Genomic DNA, 19,332 nt, shown 5'->3' on the forward strand with positions numbered 1-19,332 from the left:
CCAGGGCCAGACGTCTGTCAGGTCGGGAGGACAAGGGCAAGCGTGAGAGAGTGAGACAAACGAAGGAGCAGCTCTGTGAAAAGAGGAACTTTTTTTTCCGGGCTTGGGAAGTTAGACTTAATCCATAATTCTGAGGAAAACCATTGAAGTTCCAACGAAAAAAAAAGAAAGAAAATATCGGCAAAATGATGACCCAGGTGGAGACCACGGTGCACTATGATAACGGCTACGAGGATGAGTATATGATCCAGGAGGAAGAGTGGGACAGGGACATGTTACTAGACCCTGCCTGGGAACAACAACAGAGGAAAGTACGTAAAAAATCGTCTGTTTCTGAAAAAAGTCTAAAACTATCGAGCGTTAGCTAATATTATTTTAGAGAGAAATTAAACAGCTTGGTCTTTTCTTACTCAGAATTGTGTAACTTTAGATGTTATGGTAATTTTTTAATATTTCTATTTAAAAATATATATTTTACATATGTACACAGTAGTACAGTTCATAACTTTGGGCTAACAGTAAAAAAAGTCTTGAGAGACGTTAAGCACGCCGAGTCGGGGAGATAAACTTCCGGTTAACCTTGTCAAAATAAAATCAGTTCAGCGGGTTCATCGCGACAAGTCACGCTGCTGAAGTATTTTGATCTCTTTACTGGACATTTTGTTCTTGGATGTTGGGATAGGGTAGCTGTTATTCGTATCACTGATAGACATTACCCAAAATATAGTTCAGTGAGGTCGGGAGCAAGTTATAGAGGTACACAAGTTATACAACCACAACTACACAATGGCTTAGTAGCTTGAATTTTGCCTTAAGAAGTCAGTGGCCGTTGGGGTTACTTCACCCACCTCTGGTAAACGTAACGTTTAGTTTTATTTTTAAAGGTGGCATTGGTTAACCTCCGGTGTGGTCCTCGCTAAGTGCCGCAGACCTGACGCAGATAGGGTCCAGTGCGTGAGGCGTGAGGGACGGATGCGGTGGTGGGTACCAGCTAACAATAGCTGTACCTTCCAGCGGCTCTCCAGACTGCTGCCTCTCCACTGATACGCGAGGAATGCGAGCTGTCAACAGATGCTTCTAACACATGATGACGCTCTTGGGATTAGAATGGACGCTCCATCTAATTTTAACCTCGGGACCAAAAGGCATTAGTAGGGTTAATCCAGTGTCCTTGGTGCGGAATTCTTTTGTTTATAGAAACCACGTAGAAAAATTGTACCAGCACCAACTCGACTCGATATAGCCTCGGCCCCCAACACCGTCAGTTGGTTTTAGGGCTTTAAAAATTGGCTGGGACCTTATACTGCAGCTCTTTGCACAACTGGAGTCCATCAGCTCCTCCATGCCCTTCGTAACCTCCTGTGGCCTGCGCAGGGATGATAAAACTGTATTTTTGGCAACACCAGGCAGCAACACCACAGTCCATATACACAGCTATTTTTTCCACTCTTTATCTAATTTTGAGTTGATAAGTGGTCATTGGAGGGTGGTTTGAGTTTTTTCTGTTCCTTTGTGCCCCAGTTTGATGCTCAATATTAGCACCCACACTGTGCTGCAGCTTCTATTTGTTGAAAATGGAACAAAATTGCTCTATTACTGATATCTATTGTCATTTTTTCCCAAAATATTATCTCCTATACCATGGTGCAATTAGCTTATTTTAATTCTAGTTGTGGTTGCTATATATTATTTCTTATATGGAGCCCTTTTTAAATCTATTGCCTAATTCATATGAGTTCATCAAGGAGATTGATGACAGAGCAGAGTAGGCACAGCCAGGGTGCTCGGTTTCATTGAGCGAAAGTGATGAAATGTGACTGATACATAGTGAATATCCTTCATCTAAGTTAAACCAAGTGAAAATAGTCATCCATGATCCGCTGATGTGGCTAGGTCTTTCCAAAATGTTAAGCATCCAGTTCGCTTTTATTTTCCATCCTCCAGGTCTCAGCCTGCCAGCCTCTGACCTAGTGAGCCCCCAAAGGCATCCGTCAGTTCAGTGACAGGGTCGGTCCTCACTGGATGTGATTCATAAATATTTTTAGCTTTAATCGTCACCGGGCAGTAGAGGGCGGGGATGCTTGGAAAGTAGGGTTCTGCGACTAGTGGCAGAGCCAGATTTGGAGGACCAGCAGACAAAGTTTTTTTTTACAAGGAAGGCAGCGGCTCATTGTCACACACACACACCCGAGGGACTCACTCAGTGTGGAATGGGGATGGCCTTTACTCTAATGCCTGTAATATTCTGATTTTGCTCCGGCACCTGCGGGGCGAGAAGCTGAGTGGCTGGCTGGGCATGCATATGCAGTCCTCCTGGGTACAAGGTTGTCCGTGGATCAGTGCTGGAAAATCCTAAAATATTTTCCCCATGTCACTCTAGAGTATTTATTTATTCACATATAAATCTAGAAAGTATGCAAGTAAAGTCACAAAAATGTAAAATTAGCTCATTTAAAATGTTCTTCTGTGCTTCTTTTTAGATAGACATCAGCTGTGATCTTTTCCTCTCATGGGCTAAAATCACAATTTTTCTTAAAAGGAAATGAAACTCAAAGGAAAAAGTGCAAAAGTCAACCCAGTTTATCTTTTCACTGAAAACTATTTATTTTTAATAAAATCAGTAAATGCTTTCATTCTCTACTCCTGTTAATGGAGATGAAAGGTAAAATTGAAACATGTTATCAGGAAGTGTAGCATACGCAAATATCACACTACAGCTCGTTGTTTATGTACAATTTTTTATCATGTAGTTGATTAGTTCAATGATTCATACATCTAAACATAGAAACTAGGGATGGGCAAAAGTGTAAATATTTAGTACAATTTTGTCTACCAATAATTATTGGGGAAGAAAAAACAAGATGAAAGTGTTATTGTGGCGCATCATTTTGCAATACTGCTCCCACATTGCCTTTCAAAACATGCTTGTCCTTCATTTCTGCCCCTCCATAAAAGCCTGAACTCATTCTCTGCCAGACTGTGGCAGATATATTTCAATTTGCATTTATTTCTTTATTTAGAGTGCTGAATTGTAATTAAAGTTCAAGGAAATTCAGTCACTTAAAAGACAATTGTCTTCACTTTTTTAAAGTTTAATTTTCCAAGGTCTACGAATAACCGAGTTTAAATGATCATGATATCAGTACTGCCCAACATAAATAATGATTTTTTTTCTTTTGTCATAGTTGGGCAGCCCAAATTGAAACTTGATTTCTATCTAATGATAGTGAGCTGTTGAAATGTTTATATTTTCTGTGTGGCAGAGGGTAATATTTACAACATCCAGATCCATTACTCATCCTTGTGGCATATCTTTCAAATTATTCTAAATGAGAATTTTTAATGTGCCCATCATTCATTCACTCCTGGCTTGTCTCCACACTTCATCGGCAAAGCCTGTGCTCTGGAAGAACGGCACACGTGTACTGTGATAGAGCTATCTCCATGCAGCTGTAACATATCAACGTGTCATATTCGAAGTGGCAAAATAGTGACAGAAAGTGACGTGAGGGGAAAACTTGTCCCTCGTCCACGTGACATTTTCGCTCATGTTGACGTTCTTCTTCCCCGTCTTTTATCATGAGGCACGGCAGAGCAGTCTAAATTTATCACCTTATATCAGCTGGAATGTGCTCTGTGGTCGGCTCCCAGCTTTCATCCTTACAGTGCTCAGCGTCCATGAACTCTGCTGCTAGCTATTGATAGAGGCTTTATAAAAATAGGCGAAAGACAATGAGCCTGTCTTAACTTGATTTACAGTATTTGAGTACCAAACATGGAGTACATTTGTTCTGATAGGTGTTAGCTATGGAACCATTGTAGGAAATGTTGAAACTTAACACTAATGTTTAACTAATGGACAATCGACTTGGTTATAGTCCTAAGTGAAGATCCCAGTTTGTTTAGGTTTACTGTAAAGAGGAATAGCTTGTAGTTTAATCCACTAAAAAAGTGATATAAATTTTTAGAAGTGAGTATAACTGCCAGTTAAACAAAAATGCCCCCAAAAGTGAAGAAAACTTAACTGACTGCTGTAAATTTCTTTTCGTTTTTGAGTCAAATCCAATTTTTATTGAGCTGGGAATCCTTTTTCTGTTAGACCTTCACAGCTTGGTGTAACTCCCACCTGAGGAAAGCTGGTGTTCAAATTGAAAACATTGAGGAGGACTTCAGGAATGGACTCAAACTCATGCTGCTGCTGGAAGTTATCTCAGGTTGGAGCACTAAAGAGAGTTTTCATTTTCTTGCCTTTTTTTAGTGTTTCAGTCAGCTTTCTTTCTGTGTCTTATTAGCTGAGGTTATATGCACACCATATTGTGTTTGCAGGAGAGAGGCTACCCAAGCCAGATAGAGGGAAGATGCGGTTTCATAAGATCGCAAATGTTAACAAAGCTTTGGACTTCATCACAAGTAAAGGAGTCAAACTGGTTTCAATAGGAGCCGAAGGTACCTGTGCACGTCCTGTGTATGAATATAATGTAACCATTTAGGGATGCAAGAGTTGGAACCAGGAATTTTTACCTTGTGAAATAATCTGCTGGAGACTAAATATAACACTTTTTTGTTTCAGAGATTGTGGATGGGAATGTAAAGATGACTCTTGGAATGATTTGGACTATAATCCTCCGCTTTGCCATTCAGGACATATCTGTGGAAGGTGAGGTTAGCACACACAGTCCAGGAACATATAGGTGCTTCAAGCTACGTGACAACATACCAGGACCTTTCCTGTAAAATGGGCATTTTCGCATCTGACTATGCAAATAAGCACAATTAATCCACACATATAGATAGACACAACAGACTGGATTACTTTATTAAATAAAAACCAGCATTCTTCCTGCTTGTTTTTGGCCAGTTTATAAATAAAAGTGCATTTTATGTTCGAGTAAATTAAACATCACTTAAAAATGCTAAAAATTCCATCATAATTCTGTTGACTTTACTTTGGTGGGTAATAATATATATATTTGCACAAAAAACCCTGCAAACGAAATGAAAACATTGTTATGGAGTTCACTTGTCACAAAAACAAGTTGTATGATATATCAGTGCACAGAATGCTTGTGTAGTATGTGCCAAATGAGAAAGCTGACCACACGTTTAAATGGCAAATACATGTTCTCCTCAGAAACATCTGCCAAGGAAGGGCTTCTACTGTGGTGTCAAAGAAAGACTGCCCCCTACAGGAATGTTAATGTCCAAAACTTCCATGTCAGGTGAGTATGACACACTGTATTGTGACCACTGAATTTAGATCTTGTAAACCAGGTGTCTATAATCTATTATAACATAATGTAGTGGTTGTTAGGTCAATAGGTTCATCTAATAGCATGATATCAATACTAAGTTCTTCTGTAGATGACTTTAGTAATACAAAATATAAAAAGGAGGATAGAGGGTAGCATCAGGGAAATGTTACCACCGCTTTAATGGTGAATATCGGAGCTGGACTCGAGAAATTTCATCTTTATGACCTGACACATTTATTCTCTGTATTGACTGGTGAAGCTGGAAGGATGGCCTGGCCTTCTGCGCCCTGATTCACAGACACAGACCCGACCTCCTCGACTACTCTAAGCTCAACAAGGTGTTGTGTGGTTTCGCTTGCTGTGTTTCAAGCTTGCACAATAACACTTTGATTTCCACAAACATAAGAAGCACAGTTTTGTCCGCTTTGTGGAAAAGAAGTCTTTATCTACTACTAGAAGATTACACAATTGATCTCTTTACTCTGCTAATAACTCGCTTGCAGTGGTCATCTGTTTGACAAACTAATTTGTGTTTTAACGATCCTGGGGTGTTGTGTTGTGTCTCTTTTGGATATTCTTAGAAATGTGTGGCATTTCAAAGGACAAGATCTACATGACAGTGATTTAATGTGATGTAAGGTGTTTGTAGGAAGTCCGCTGTGTTGTGTTATTAATGTGTTATTTGGCTAATGGTTATAATCCGGCTTTAATTTATGAATGTGTTTCTCTCTATTGTGAGTGCACTCATTTAGTATCGCCTCATGCTTCATTATGCTTAAGCAAATCAGTTTACTTAGCACACAATTTCATCATAATTAGCATGAAAACTGCAACTTTTATTTCAATTTTATTGCTGTGTTTTTGTGCAACCCGCTGCGCCCATTACCAGATTAGATTTAAAAGGCTCCCTTGTTAACAAGGGGTTACCACATGGTGGAAATATATGGCCTCTACACTCTGAAGAGTCTTGACTTTTCTCTGCATTTGAAACCTACTTAATGACTAGAGTATCAGTGTGAAGCATTTTAGGTCAAAAATGTATGTCTCAGTTAAATGTTCTGGTTTAGCAGATGTCCAGGATTCAGGTGAGGGCCTCGGTGAGCTGCTTATTTGCTGCGTGTTTGCAGAGGGCTAGAGAGCACAGCTCACAGCCCTCCCTTGTTCGCCAAGTAGCGATAATACACAAGTAAACTTTTCTCTCCTGGAAGAAGGTGCTGTGTTAGCCAGATGGAAAGGGCAAGGCTGCTATAGGACTATTTGAGGTGTCATGCTTTAACTGCCAGGTGTGAGTTCATAAAAAGATGTTTTTCTTCCCTTTTTAAGCCTTAAAAAAATCACAGCCAGCATAGCTGACCTCACATCAGAACATTTAGTTTGCTCGGGCCATATGTTCCCTGTTACTGTAAATATATAGCAGGGGAACCACCTTGGAAGGATATGAAGAGTGACTTTTCATTCATTTTGTGATCAGAGGCACTCACTTTTCTACACACAGCTGACTGGCCTGACTTGGAGTCAACCCTGAATAGTCACAGAAACATGAGCTTAGTCCCTGCAGAGCGCAGGCTTAGCTTTACCTCTGCCATTGTCCATGCTGTCACGTCGTATTCCCCATTTAGAGGCCACCGGTGCACATAAAAGTCAGGAAGACATCTATACGCGTTACACTCATAACATCACAGTGATACTTATTAATCGCCGCAAGGACGGTGATACTTTTATTAGAAAATAATGAAAGTATATACAATGATTCAAATGGACAATGTAAACAAACCATGCTGGCTAGTAATATACTTCAGTACACTATTTCTTGCTACAGCCTTTTATTCACACTTTTTGTGTCTTTGAGATCCATGTTCACACACTCAGTCACACCTGAACTTCAGTTCTGCTCATGCTGCTTGGAGACAGTTGCATTGTGCATCAGGCAACCTTTGAATCTGGCTCCAGGTGAGCGAGTTTGTTAAGCCTGTTGAGACAGCTCTTGTCAGGGACACATACACAGACACACACACAGAAGGCTCGAGGTATTCTTATTTCCATTCCTCTATGCCATCAGTTTACCACCCAATCCATCTATCTATCTTTCTTGTACCGGATATGTGAGCAGCTGCCCCTGTCATGTTGTGCACCACCCCTACCCTCTACCTTTGAGGAACAGCGGTACAGTGATAGGGACAGCAGCATGATAGTATGATTCCTTTACCCCTTTGCACTCTTAGTGACAGCCCCATCAGCAGCAGAGGGGTTCACTGTCAGCTTTTGGCTCAAGGCACAACTCCTGTCCTGTCAAACACTTGTATTTTCCTGTCACAGTAACTAGTATGAAAAAGGAGGAATGCATTTCTTTAAAACAATTCCATTAAAAAATAAGAAGAGGTATAGAGAGTAATAAACATCTGCTGGTTATAGATTATTAAATGCTTCCCCTTTCATCATCTCTTATGCAACAGACTAAAACAGCAATTCCTTAATCAAACAAAGAAAAAAAATCAATCATATTCATAATAAAGGGCAGATGGAGATAAATAAATGGTATTTATTTGAGACATAACTGACCTTTCCTGTGAATGTGATCTAATCAACAAATAAAGAATTAAACTGGTATTAAAGTTCTTTGGAAACTAAGAGATGTAATTTCTAAGGTTTTGCAAGGATCTAGTTGAGGGCTAGTAAATGTGCATGTAGATTATATGACCATCACATGTTTTGTGCCTTGATTGCATGGATTTCAGTGGTGTTGTAAGTGTGGCACTGGTGTACAGTGATGTTCTGTGTTCTTATTTAGGATGATCCTCTGGGAAACTTGAACCTGGCTTTTGACATAGCAGAAAAACACCTGGACATTCCAAAAATGCTGGATGCAGAGGGTAATATTTTATGTAGTGGAAAAATATGAGTTTTTTGTGTCCTGTTTATGGTAATGGGTGCTAACAATGTATATCTATTGTTTTGGATGAATCTCCTTCACAGGGGTCCAAATATCAACCACATAGATTTCTGTCACATATAATTATCTTCATATCTAACTGCATTTTTGTTATGTCTGAACAGAAGTGAAAACCATAAAAAATATCTCCTTCTATTATCCAATGTAGCTGTAGTTTCCTTTAAATTCTTTCTGCCACCTTGACTTTTCATCCCTCTTCATGCCACAGATATCATCAACACCCCCAAGCCCGATGAGAGAGCCATCATGACCTATGTGTCCTGCTTTTACCATGCTTTTGCTGGAGCTGAGCAGGTAGTTTTGTCTGTCTTTTTTTCAATAGCACCATGTTATTCTGAGAATATCAAAAAAATAAAAAATATATATATACTCAGTTTGATTTAGACACAGCACACTGATTAAAAATCCTTGCCATCTTAGTTCTCTGATCTAATTACATTATTATTGTCCCCGTGCTCTCAGGCGGAGACTGCTGCCAACAGGATCTGTAAGGTGCTTGGAGTAAACCAAGAGAATGAGAAACTGATGGAAGAATATGAGAGACTGGCCAGTGAGGTAAAGTTTAAATATAATGATGGCACTTTGTGTCATGAAAGATTTTTCAAAGTGATGTGCTTTTTGGATAACAGTGATTAAGGTACAGTATTAGTACATTTTTGTTTGTCCTCTGTTTATTATGCGCTGTTCAAATTAAAAGTTCAAAAACAAAATTTTCTCTCTCTACTCAAATATCTCACTGATGTTACAAACTGAGATCCATCTGCTGGAAAAATCAATTATTTATCACCACTCTCTTGCCACTCCACTTATTCCCATGTTGTCCTTGTGTTTTCCAGCTGCTGGAGTGGATCCGCCGCACCACTCCCTGGCTGGAGAATCGGACCCCAGAGAAGACCATGGCAGAGATGCAACGGAAGCTGGAGGACTTCAGGGACTACAGACGCCAGCACAAGCCCCCGAAAGTGCAGGAGAAGTGCCAGCTGGAAATTAACTTCAACACCCTTCAGACCAAGTTGCGCATCAGCAACCGGCCTGCCTTTATGCCCTCTGAGGGGAAGATGGTATCTGTAAGTCACAACTTCATATTCATTCATTCATGATTGAGTCTTGCGATCAGTTCTGTTGTGGTTCAGACACTAAAGATTGCATTGTGTTGACAGGACATAGCCAGTGCATGGCAGGGTCTGGAGCAGGCAGAGAAAGGGTACGAGGAATGGCTTCTTACAGAGATCCGTAGGCTTGAGAGGGTGGACCACCTTGCAGAAAAGTTTCGCCAAAAAGCAACTAATCATGAGAACTGGGCCAGCGGTCAGTTGTAGTTTGTGTATTTACCTTTTTGATTGCTGTTGATGTGTCTATAGGTCCACGTGTTTATCTTGGCCAAGCACTTTATATAGAGTGCATTTTACTGTTTAGATTTCCTCATAATGAAATGTTATTGAAGGTTAATTTCTGCATCTGTAATGACCAGATAAGGACTGTTTTTAGTAGAACCTTATTATTATCTCAATATCCCTTTTTCATATGTGACATTCAGGTAAAGAGCTGTTCCTTTCCCAGAAGGACTACGAAACAGCCACACTGACAGAAATCAGAGCACTGCTTCGAAAACACGAGGCCTTTGAGAGTGACTTGGCAGCCCACCAGGACAGAGTGGAGCAGATTGCTGCCATTGCACAGGAACTAAAGTATGCACTCCCAACAGCAGATGTATGCAGTCACGTATCACCGAAATCCAGGACAGGAGAAATAATAGTAAAGTCAATGAAATTAATCTTGTTTTTTCTTTCATGCACACTTCATGCACAAATGCACATGCATTGTTTTTTGGCTTTAGACCCAGTACAACCCACCGGTGATTACTGGGTTAAATTATGGGTGACAAGCAATAGAGGTCACTGCTGTCCTCTCACACAGAAAATAAGCTATGGTTCATGCATCTCAAATGCATGTGAATTAACTGTTAACCACTTAAGAACCACTAGATGCCAAGGCAGAGGTTAGGTAGCTATTAGAGGTATTCTTAGTTAAGATTCTAAGTACTCAGAAATGAGAAAGGTGTGGCTCATGGGACTTCTGAGATTTTTTTCAATCAGTGCACAATGATAGATGTGAATACAGAGCGTTTGTTGTTTTATATTTGAAAACACTGAGGAAAAAAGAGAAGGAATCAGTTATTGAGGGATAGCTCAGTAGGTAGAGTGTTTGCACCATGATCCCCCCCAATCAGGGATTCAAATCCACCGAAAGGCTACACTGAGATACCCTTTGGTAGGTGCCCGGTGCTTCACTGAGTGAATGGGTTAAATGCAGAGGACTAAGCAATTTCCTATGGGATTAATAAAGTATACATTATTATTATTGACCAAAATGCTGGTTTTCTGTTAAAAGTAAGACTAAAACTTCACTGAGATCATAATGCGCTGGGATGCAGTCATATTTTCAAAGTTATTATGTGAACACATACCTTAAATATTATTTCCTCCTAGGCTGGAAAGAGACTGATCCTGTTAAAGATGTGGTCTCTAACACAGAGGTGCATGCTGTCCTTCTCTTTGGCTCACTCTCTCCTCCACCTACTGACACAAATGATACGGCTGTCTCATTTTTGCATAATCCAGCGAGTTCAGAAGTAAATTCTATACCTGAAGCTAATTCTGTGTAATGATTTACTGGAACCTACTCAGTCTCTGGAGCAACTCAACCTAGCCCAGTTATATGCTTTCCTTCACCTCTATTTCATGCAGGTGATGAAGGAAATTTTGAACACAGTAAGGGTGGGAAACCTGTGAGCTTGATTTTGCACTACATCTCTCTTTTGAACCTTTTACCAACCTGGTGAGTTGAGTTGCTATGCAGCTATCTATGACCATCTAGGTGAAGACAGAGAAACAAAGACCAAGGCTTTCTGCCAGTGCCTCCATATGTATATCCACATGCCAACCATTATGCCTCAGCTGGGGAAGCTTCACAATACCATGAGACACCATTTGGCGCAAAGCCGCACTACCTCTTTGTGATTCGTCAGCTTCTTCATTACACAGTGCCACATTTACATGCTGAACACGAGGCTAGCAGAGTTCATCAGAATAATGTCTGCCGTGAGAGATACCATCTCCCAGCCATCTTCAGCCACCCCCACTGGGACACAGGTTACCAGTGGACCTCCACTGCACACAAGACTCTACCAAAGACAAAAAGCATTTTTAATTTTTGTTTTTTTCAAATAGCTTGAAGCGGTCTGGGGTTAAGGCAACTCTTATTCCTGTAGTTTACCGTATGGTGTATTTTGACCTTTTCCATTGAATGACATCTCAATAAAATGCTACATGAACCCTGTTCACTGTTTTCCTTTGAGGTCACTTATACTTTCACCTAAAAGTGCAGCTTCAGATGCTCATCCAGGGAAAGCAGTGACAGAGTCTCAACACTGTGATGATTTTGGTGGTGCATTTTCTGTAAATGAGTGCCTAAACCTGAATACTAATTCAAGCAGTTTTAAACGCTCTGAAGTTCAAAGCCAAGAGCCTTTTTTTCTTCCAAGACTGAGCTGAATATGTTCTGTTTTTTCATGTGTTAAACTTTAATTTAAAGTCATCTTGCTGTCCTCATTATTATTTATTATAGCTATTTGCTCTCAAATTTTCTTTTCTTTGTTGTTTTACCTCAACTTAATACAGTTTTCTCATGCAGTAGGATTTACATATCTCTATATCATACTATATATTCTGTATACCACAACTCTAACCAGTGCTGGTGGGTGGATGGGGCTCTATTTTCCAGAAGTAAAAATGGCACAACAGGTTTATTTTTCTTTTCCTAGTGAGTTGGACTACCATGATGTTGCTGCTGTTAACCAGCGCTGCCAAAGCATCTGTGACTTATGGGACAAGCTGGGAACGCTGACTCAGAAGAGGAGAGAGGCACTGGAGGTAAGAACAAAATTTCACTTGTCAGTGTATGACTGAAGGGGATTTATGGCAAAGGCTTTAGGTATTAATCCATTATAGCTGTAGAGATCTTAAAAGTTCTCGAGTTCTTTGTATATATTAAGTCCCCACAAGAGTGTGCTAATGTTCTACGCATTGAACTACCATCAAACGCCAGCTCAATTAAAATTTTAGTCAAAGCATTTTAGATGTCTGTCACTGATGTGAGTGTTGAAGAGACAAGTGATTGAAGGGGACAGATAACTGGATCCCCTCTAAAATCCCTGCCCCGCATAGAAAGGTAAAATAGAAGAGTAGAGGGGATAAAAGAGATATGGATGTAGATGTCATATCCAGAAAGCAACTGGCTAAAAGCCCACTAGCCACTTCCTCTGAGCCATACTGGCCATTCCAGACCCACAAATGTGTGAGGGCCTGGGAAAAGGGCCAAGGATTAAGTCTGAATGACAGGAACAGGGGGCTGTTTATCTCCATCTTCTACTTCCAACTATCTCCCATTGAGGGGAGGGACTCTGTCAGGAACAACCAAGCCAGACTTGGGAGCTGGGGTTAACAAGTCAAAGAAAGTTATGCACACTGCCATCATTCTCAAAACAGGTGAGAGGGTGTTTAAGTCATGCTAAAGCGTAACGCTGAGCTGTGATTAGATATTGTGACAATTTTAACATTTATAAAACATGTCTGTTATGTTTTGTAATCCTCTCAGCGCACAGAGAAACTGCTGGAAACCATTGATCAGTTGTTCCTAGAATTTGCTAAGAGGTCTGCTCCTTTCAACAATTGGATGGAAGGAGCGATGGAGGATCTGCAGGACATGTTTATAGTGCATACTATTGAAGAGGTTCAGGTAAGTTTACTATATTCTGAGGAGAGCAGCCTGTGACATTAAGCGCTTATAATGTGATCACAATGTAATTTTACAGTTTTTCATATAAGCCCATTTAATGGATTCCTCGTGATTGGGTTTCATAATATATAATGTTGTGTTGAAAAAACAAAAATGCTATATAGTGCACAATGTTTCTATTTGTCACACCCTAAAAAAAACAGCACATAATGTTATCTCTTGGGACAAAATTGACATTTCCATAAAATTTCAACACTTTCCTCTCCTGCTTCCCCTTCCAGAGTCTAATCGCAGCTCATGAGCAGTTCAAAGCTACTCTTCCCGAGGCAGATTCAGAGAGACAGGCCATCTTGGGAATCCACAATGAGGTGCAGAAAATTTCACAGAGCTATGGGATCAAGGCCAGCTTTATCAACTCTTACAGCACTATCACAACTGAAGAGCTTCTCAACAAGTGGGAAAAGGTAGCTACAGTTTTCAAACTGATTTATAGACTCAGAGAGTATATTAAAGGGTAGTCATAGAGATAGTGGACATAAGAGAACACTATCATTGTTTACTGATATTTTATGACAGAGGAGTCAGCAATCGCTTAGTAAGTTTGCAATCCAAATCACTATCTCTTAATAAAAATGTAATTTATACAACCAGCAATAATGTATCTGTTCTGTGTATCTGTGCATGTTTTCTAGGTGAAAAAGCTGGTTCCTCAGAGAGATAGTGCCCTCCAGGAGGAGATGGCACGCCAGCATGCCAACGAAAGGCTGAGACGGCAGTTTGCTGCCCAGGCTAATTTGATTGGGCCCTGGATACAGACCAGGATGGAGGTTCAGTATACAGGCTTAATAAGCAAATTCTACATTAATCAAATAAAGTCTGAAATGGAAGAGGATTATTTTCTAATTCATTGTACTTAGACAAGTAGAATAGCAGTTTCATTCCTGATGATGATGATATCTGAATAATACAAAGTAAATTTACTCAGGATATATTTATACACACATGTATATACTCACCTCATAGTTCTTATACAGAGTAAAATTACTGTCAGTCACATGTAATTGGCTCTTTGCAGATTCAGTAAGCAAACCCTCTTCATGACCAGTTTTGATCATAAGATGGGGCTCTTAGAGCCCCATCTTATGATCAAACGAGCTTACGAGCTAACCTCGTGGCATGTACCGTCCTAACAGGAAATAGGGCGCTGCTCCCTGGAGATAGGAGGCACCTTGGAGGACCAGATGACCCAGCTGAAGCAAATCGAGCATGTCATAGTTGCTTATAAACCCAATATTGACAAGTTAGAGGGAGACCACCAGCTAATCCAGGAGTCACTTGTGTTTGATAACAAACACACCAACTACACCATGGAGGTACTGGAAATTGAGTTTTATAGCTACATATACATAGAAAAATACATTGATTCTTAAAGTAGGTTTGTCAACATAAACTTGGATTTCCAGAGTCTTTTAACATTTCTGGTCTGTCAACACAGCACATCCGTGTTGGGTGGGAGCTGCTCCTCACAACCATCGCCCGAACTATCAATGAGATTGAGACCCAGATCCTGACCCGGGATGCTAAGGGCATCAGTCAGCAGCAGATGAATGAGTTCAGATCGTCTTTCAACCACTTTGACAGGGTACAGCGTTTTGCCATTTCACTTCACTAGAGCCATTTTCTGCCTATTCCAGTGGACGATGTAAAGCAATCTCAGTAGCTCAGAAGAAGAGCAGGGGGTAGCCCAGTTTTAAGAGATGTGTCTTGAGCTTATGAGCATCAAAACCCAGGTGTTAACTCTTATGTGGTATTTGTGACATCCATAAACAGTCTAAAACACGGATATAGCCACAGCAGCTTTACATGTTGGTTAGTGCAGTCTCTCTGTAAAGCTGGGTGTTTTTGGCACTGCCGTCTCAGTATTTTGTAACGGGATGTGATGAGCGAGGATTGGATCTCTCTATGAAGCTGAGCAACACTGCATGCTCATTAGCTAATGACTTGTGATTGATGAACCAATGAGCATACCGTTTTATCCTCCTTCCTCACTCTAATGGGGACCATAATTTACAAATTATGTTTTAGTTATTTACTTGAAGCTAGCAGTTGTGCCCATAAAGTCTGGCTGTAAACCTGCATGAAAAAGAAAGCAGGTTTAAACTTCATTGGCTTTACTTTTCAGATCTAGAAGCTACATCCATGTTTTAAATACTGTCTCTGATACTTGCTAAATCCCATCCAGTTCAAAGTGCAATCTTCTGCACTCACCCCTATATTTAATATGAAGGTTGGTCAGGACTAAAGGTGAAGATTAAACATTTTTACTGGTATCTTGCTGTGAAAGTATTAAAATATCTAAGTATTTCTCTCTATATATATATTTGGTTAAGATTATTTTTATATAGTAAAACTTCAATGATAGATGACTTACTCAAGCATGTCTCAAACGTATTCAAGTCACATCTGTACAGCCACATACTGGTTCCCCTCACCATGATGGAGTAACAGCTTGGATAATACACCCAACAAATTCCAATCTCATTACAAAACTGACAATGCTGCAGCTTTTTGTGATTGATAAGAATGCTTTGGATCTGTGTTTCCAACTTCCATGCGCCCAGTTTCAGTGTGAATGCACGTGCATGTGCCATATTAGCTTTTAAGCTTTTTTATCATGAAATCTTCAACTTTTATCAAAAAAAGCCAAAAGATGAGGAAACTGAAATATACAGCCGTTTTCCTCTTTGTAACTTATTTTATAGCAGAGCAGCCTGTCTCATAAAATTCATGTTGAGGCTATATTGAATGCTTATGATGTTTGGTATTCAGTCTTTTCTGTATTTCTCTGACAACACTTTCTGAAATTTGGCGTCTGGTTTGTAGAAGAAGAATGGAGCAATGGAAACAGATGACTTCAGAGCCTGCCTCATCTCCATGGGATATGACTTGGTAAGGCGCTTCACTGTTATTTGGATGCAGCTGTGTTATTAGTAAATTCTGCAATTGTTTGATTTTCACACATACAGTCACACATACATGCAGTCATTATGGGTCTTCATTCACGCCTATTTCAGGGAGAGGTGGAGTTTGCTCGCATAATGATGCTGGTAGACTCCAATGCTACGGGAATCGTTTCCTTCCAGTCTTTCATCGACTTTATGACCAGAGAGACTGCTGATACAGACACTGCCGAGCAGGTTGTGGCATCCTTCCGGATCCTCGCTGCTGATAAGGTGTGTATGGGGCTTACTGGCATATGGGCAGATATTTTTAGCACAAGCTATTCCTGTCATTATTTCCAGGGATTTGCCACGTCATACTGATTTACGATGTACTTTTTTGTAGATGAGAAACAAATTAAAACAGAAAATGGGAGTATGAATCTGAAATGCAATTACCTTTCCACGTCCACAGCCTTATATACTTGTAGAGGAGCTCAGGAGAGAACTTCCCCCTGAACAAGCAGAGTATTGCATCATGAGGATGCCACCCTACGCTGGTCATGGAGCACCACCCGGGGCACTGGACTACACTGCCTTCTCCACTGCCCTCTATGGAGAGAGCGATCTTTAACCTGACCAGAAAACCTTTCATCCACCATCCATTAACCTCTCCTCTGCTTTCCCACCCTCCCTCCCTCCTCTCCATCTCATGGTGAAGTTAAGGAATCTATAATGCAAGTTGGATCAAATATACCAAATGGAATGAAAGTCTTTATTGATTAGTTTTCTGACACATTACTCATGCTGAGCATTGTTCTGTTTCTTTAGTACTCATCTTGTGCTGTCTGGCAGAAGATGCTTCCCAAAACATAGAAATAATGATGAAAAAATTGAAATTAGAAGCAATTAAATTTGATTTTTTTTTTTGCTTGTGTGGTATGATGATTTGGTTCAGGATCGTGGAATTTAGGTAAAACTGGAAGATACAGGAAATAAAGGAGATTAGTTAGTCATACACCAAAAGGATCGTGGTGTTTCAGTAATTTTTCTGTAAAGAAAATAGTCATTTTTGGCAAGCAATGTTGTGTATTGTTTTATTTTTCCCCACAGTACACTTGTTTTGGGAATAAAATCTTCTGATAAGGCATTTTGACATGCTTCAAGTGAATTACAGTTTGCAAAAGCAATTTCAGACCTACTGCCATCCATCAATAAACAGTGTGTTCCCCAAAAGGCCAAAAATATGCAGTACCAACAGAAGACAAATCGAAAACCACACGAAGGCAAAAGTAAATGTTTGCTCAGTGCTTTGAAAGCTGAAAACACTGTAGACTAAATGTGCAGTATTCACTAATGGTAAGATCAAACATTTGTTGGGTAGTGACAAACTCTAATGCTTACATGTGTCTGGAAAAATGGACAGTAAATTTCAAGAACTGCACATATAATAAATATCAACTATAATACAACAGGTGGTGCCATCATGGAAAAAATGGCCTAACAATACTAGACTTTGTGGCTGTGGTGTTTATCGAAATCCTTTATTTGTCCAGAAGCTTCCCATTAATTTCAATTAGTAGTAGTTTTCCATGGTAAGCTGAAAAACCCCCAAAGGATCTCAATGTCATATTTATCTTTAAATTGCATTTGAGGAAATTACTGTAAAATGTGGGACAAGAATATTATACTCATGTTCCATACTGTTTGAACATGAAATTTTAAAATTGAGTGGTATTTAAAAATATGGTGATGACAGTGATTTGAGACTAATATAATAAAAAAATAGGCTGGTAAAGTTGTCTTTATTTGATGCTCTAAATAATTAAAAAAGCATCATCATTGAATACTCTACACAGACTGAGCTAAAACATGCCAGAACATACATCCAGTCCAGTCAATATGATTTCAGGTGCAAGCTTTTCCTTTCAAAAGAGAAATATTTCTGGTGTAACTTGTGAGCTCTGACTCTGACACCTCTGATCTCTATAGGTGATGTTCTTATTTTTGGCAGAGACATGGATTTGTTGTATTGATCTAAAACTTCAGGTAGTAAAAACACCTTAAAGAGAAAACAGCTGGCTCCAGTATGACTCTGTTTAGTAAGTTACACTTTGTGCTCCAAGATAATGGATTCATTAAATAAACTTTATAATGCAGCCATTTATTTCAAATGGTGAATGTGTTTCTTTTTATGTTTGTCACCAGATGGGGGGAAAGACCATAATCCACATGTAAACAAGTCCCTGCACAAGAATCTCAAACTGTAAATTTTAGTGGATGCGGATTAATTAGATATAGATATTCCTAAATTTGTATGGGTTGTGCTGCAAGCGAAGAAGTAGTACGTCAATTTGAAGTCAATATGAAGTCAATATGCAAATACATCCATTGGATGTATTTGCAAATGCAAATACATCCAATGGAGGGACTTGGTCTTTCATGACATTTACTCTTCCTCCTCAATTCCATTTTTCTTCTGCTACATGGTTAGCAGTTCATCCCTACCACTCGAGTATATATGCCATCTGAAAGGTTAATGGTATGGTTAATTGGCCTGCTATGATTTTCAGTCAGCAGTCAATGATGGGCAGCTGTGTGTTGTTACCTCCTCATTCTGGAATTGGCCAAGGAGGGTTTGCCATTTCATATTTAACCAGCACTCAGATGAGGCTATTTATGCAGCTGACAAGCAAAATGGGTTCTTGGAAGGTAGCGTGTGGGTAAATAATTATATGCACTTATTCACAAATGTTCATGTTTTAGTGCTTATGACCCTTTTCCCCCCTACAGTCAGTTACCATTCATTGCACTCTTGAGCTGGAACGTGCATGGCTTTCCTGCTAAAGGTAGGAATACACCTTAATGAGATTATAAATCTTATAGATGCTTATTTTAAAATATATATCTATATATATCTATCTATCTATAAATCACATGGTTCCTTGGTTTAAACTTACTGTAGATATTTTTCTCTAGATTGGGGCCTGCCTGATCCCAATGATGGTGGGTTCTATAACATAGAGGCACAGCCTCTCCTCCATTATGATTCCCTCCCAGGTGCCCCACCTGTTCCTGCTGATCCAAATGACCCTGCTGTGTCATTCATGCATGACCCAGTAAGGTTGGGAACCTCTAGAGTTCAAACCTTGCCACCCAACTTCAGGGCAACTCCAGGTGGGCTTGGTGAACCTTCTGGTTTTGGTCCTGTGGAAGACTCTACACCTACCTTGTTGTCTGGAACATCTCACCTGAGGCCTGATTTTTGGCTTTTCTCCAGCTCAGCTTGAAACGGGTCAACTTGGTCATGATGAAGGGAATCTTGATTATAGTAACTCAGAAAGGGGAACCCATGGGCTGGGCTCTACAACTTCCTTCCAGTCTGGTGCGTTGA

General features: G+C 39.9%; 1 protein-coding gene across 1 annotated transcript; it reads left to right on the forward strand.

Moving 5' to 3' along the window:
- Nucleotides 1-160: 160 nt before the first annotated feature.
- Nucleotides 161-18,105, forward strand: actn2b (actinin, alpha 2b). The gene is made up of 21 exons (XM_005727383.1): nt 161-311; nt 4,100-4,214; nt 4,327-4,446; nt 4,571-4,657; nt 5,132-5,219; nt 5,512-5,590; nt 8,041-8,122; nt 8,411-8,496; nt 8,665-8,757; nt 9,039-9,269; nt 9,363-9,510; nt 9,740-9,890; nt 12,026-12,134; nt 12,859-12,999; nt 13,281-13,463; nt 13,692-13,826; nt 14,193-14,372; nt 14,495-14,641; nt 15,883-15,948; nt 16,074-16,232; nt 16,414-18,105. The coding sequence occupies exons 1-21, from the start codon at nt 186-188 to the stop codon at nt 16,570-16,572; spliced, it is 2,685 nt and encodes an 894-aa protein (XP_005727440.1). The 5' UTR covers nt 161-185; the 3' UTR covers nt 16,573-18,105.
- Nucleotides 18,106-19,332: the final 1,227 nt, after the last annotated feature.

This window comes from Pundamilia nyererei, unplaced genomic scaffold (genome assembly GCF_000239375.1).
Source record: "Pundamilia nyererei isolate P.nyererei 1_Seehausen unplaced genomic scaffold, PunNye1.0 scaffold00024, whole genome shotgun sequence".
NCBI classification, from domain to species: domain Eukaryota; kingdom Metazoa; phylum Chordata; class Actinopteri; order Cichliformes; family Cichlidae; genus Pundamilia; species Pundamilia nyererei.

Coding starts and splice junctions, on each gene's coding strand:
- actn2b (XM_005727383.1), top strand. CDS start 186: ATGATGACCCAGGTGGAGACCACGGTGCACTATGATAACGGCTACGAG. Junction 9,511..9,739: donor TCATGAGAACTGGGCCAGCG/GTCAGTTGTAGT, acceptor TGTGACATTCAG/GTAAAGAGCTGTTCCTTTCC. Junction 12,135..12,858: donor AGAGGAGAGAGGCACTGGAG/GTAAGAACAAAA, acceptor TAATCCTCTCAG/CGCACAGAGAAACTGCTGGA.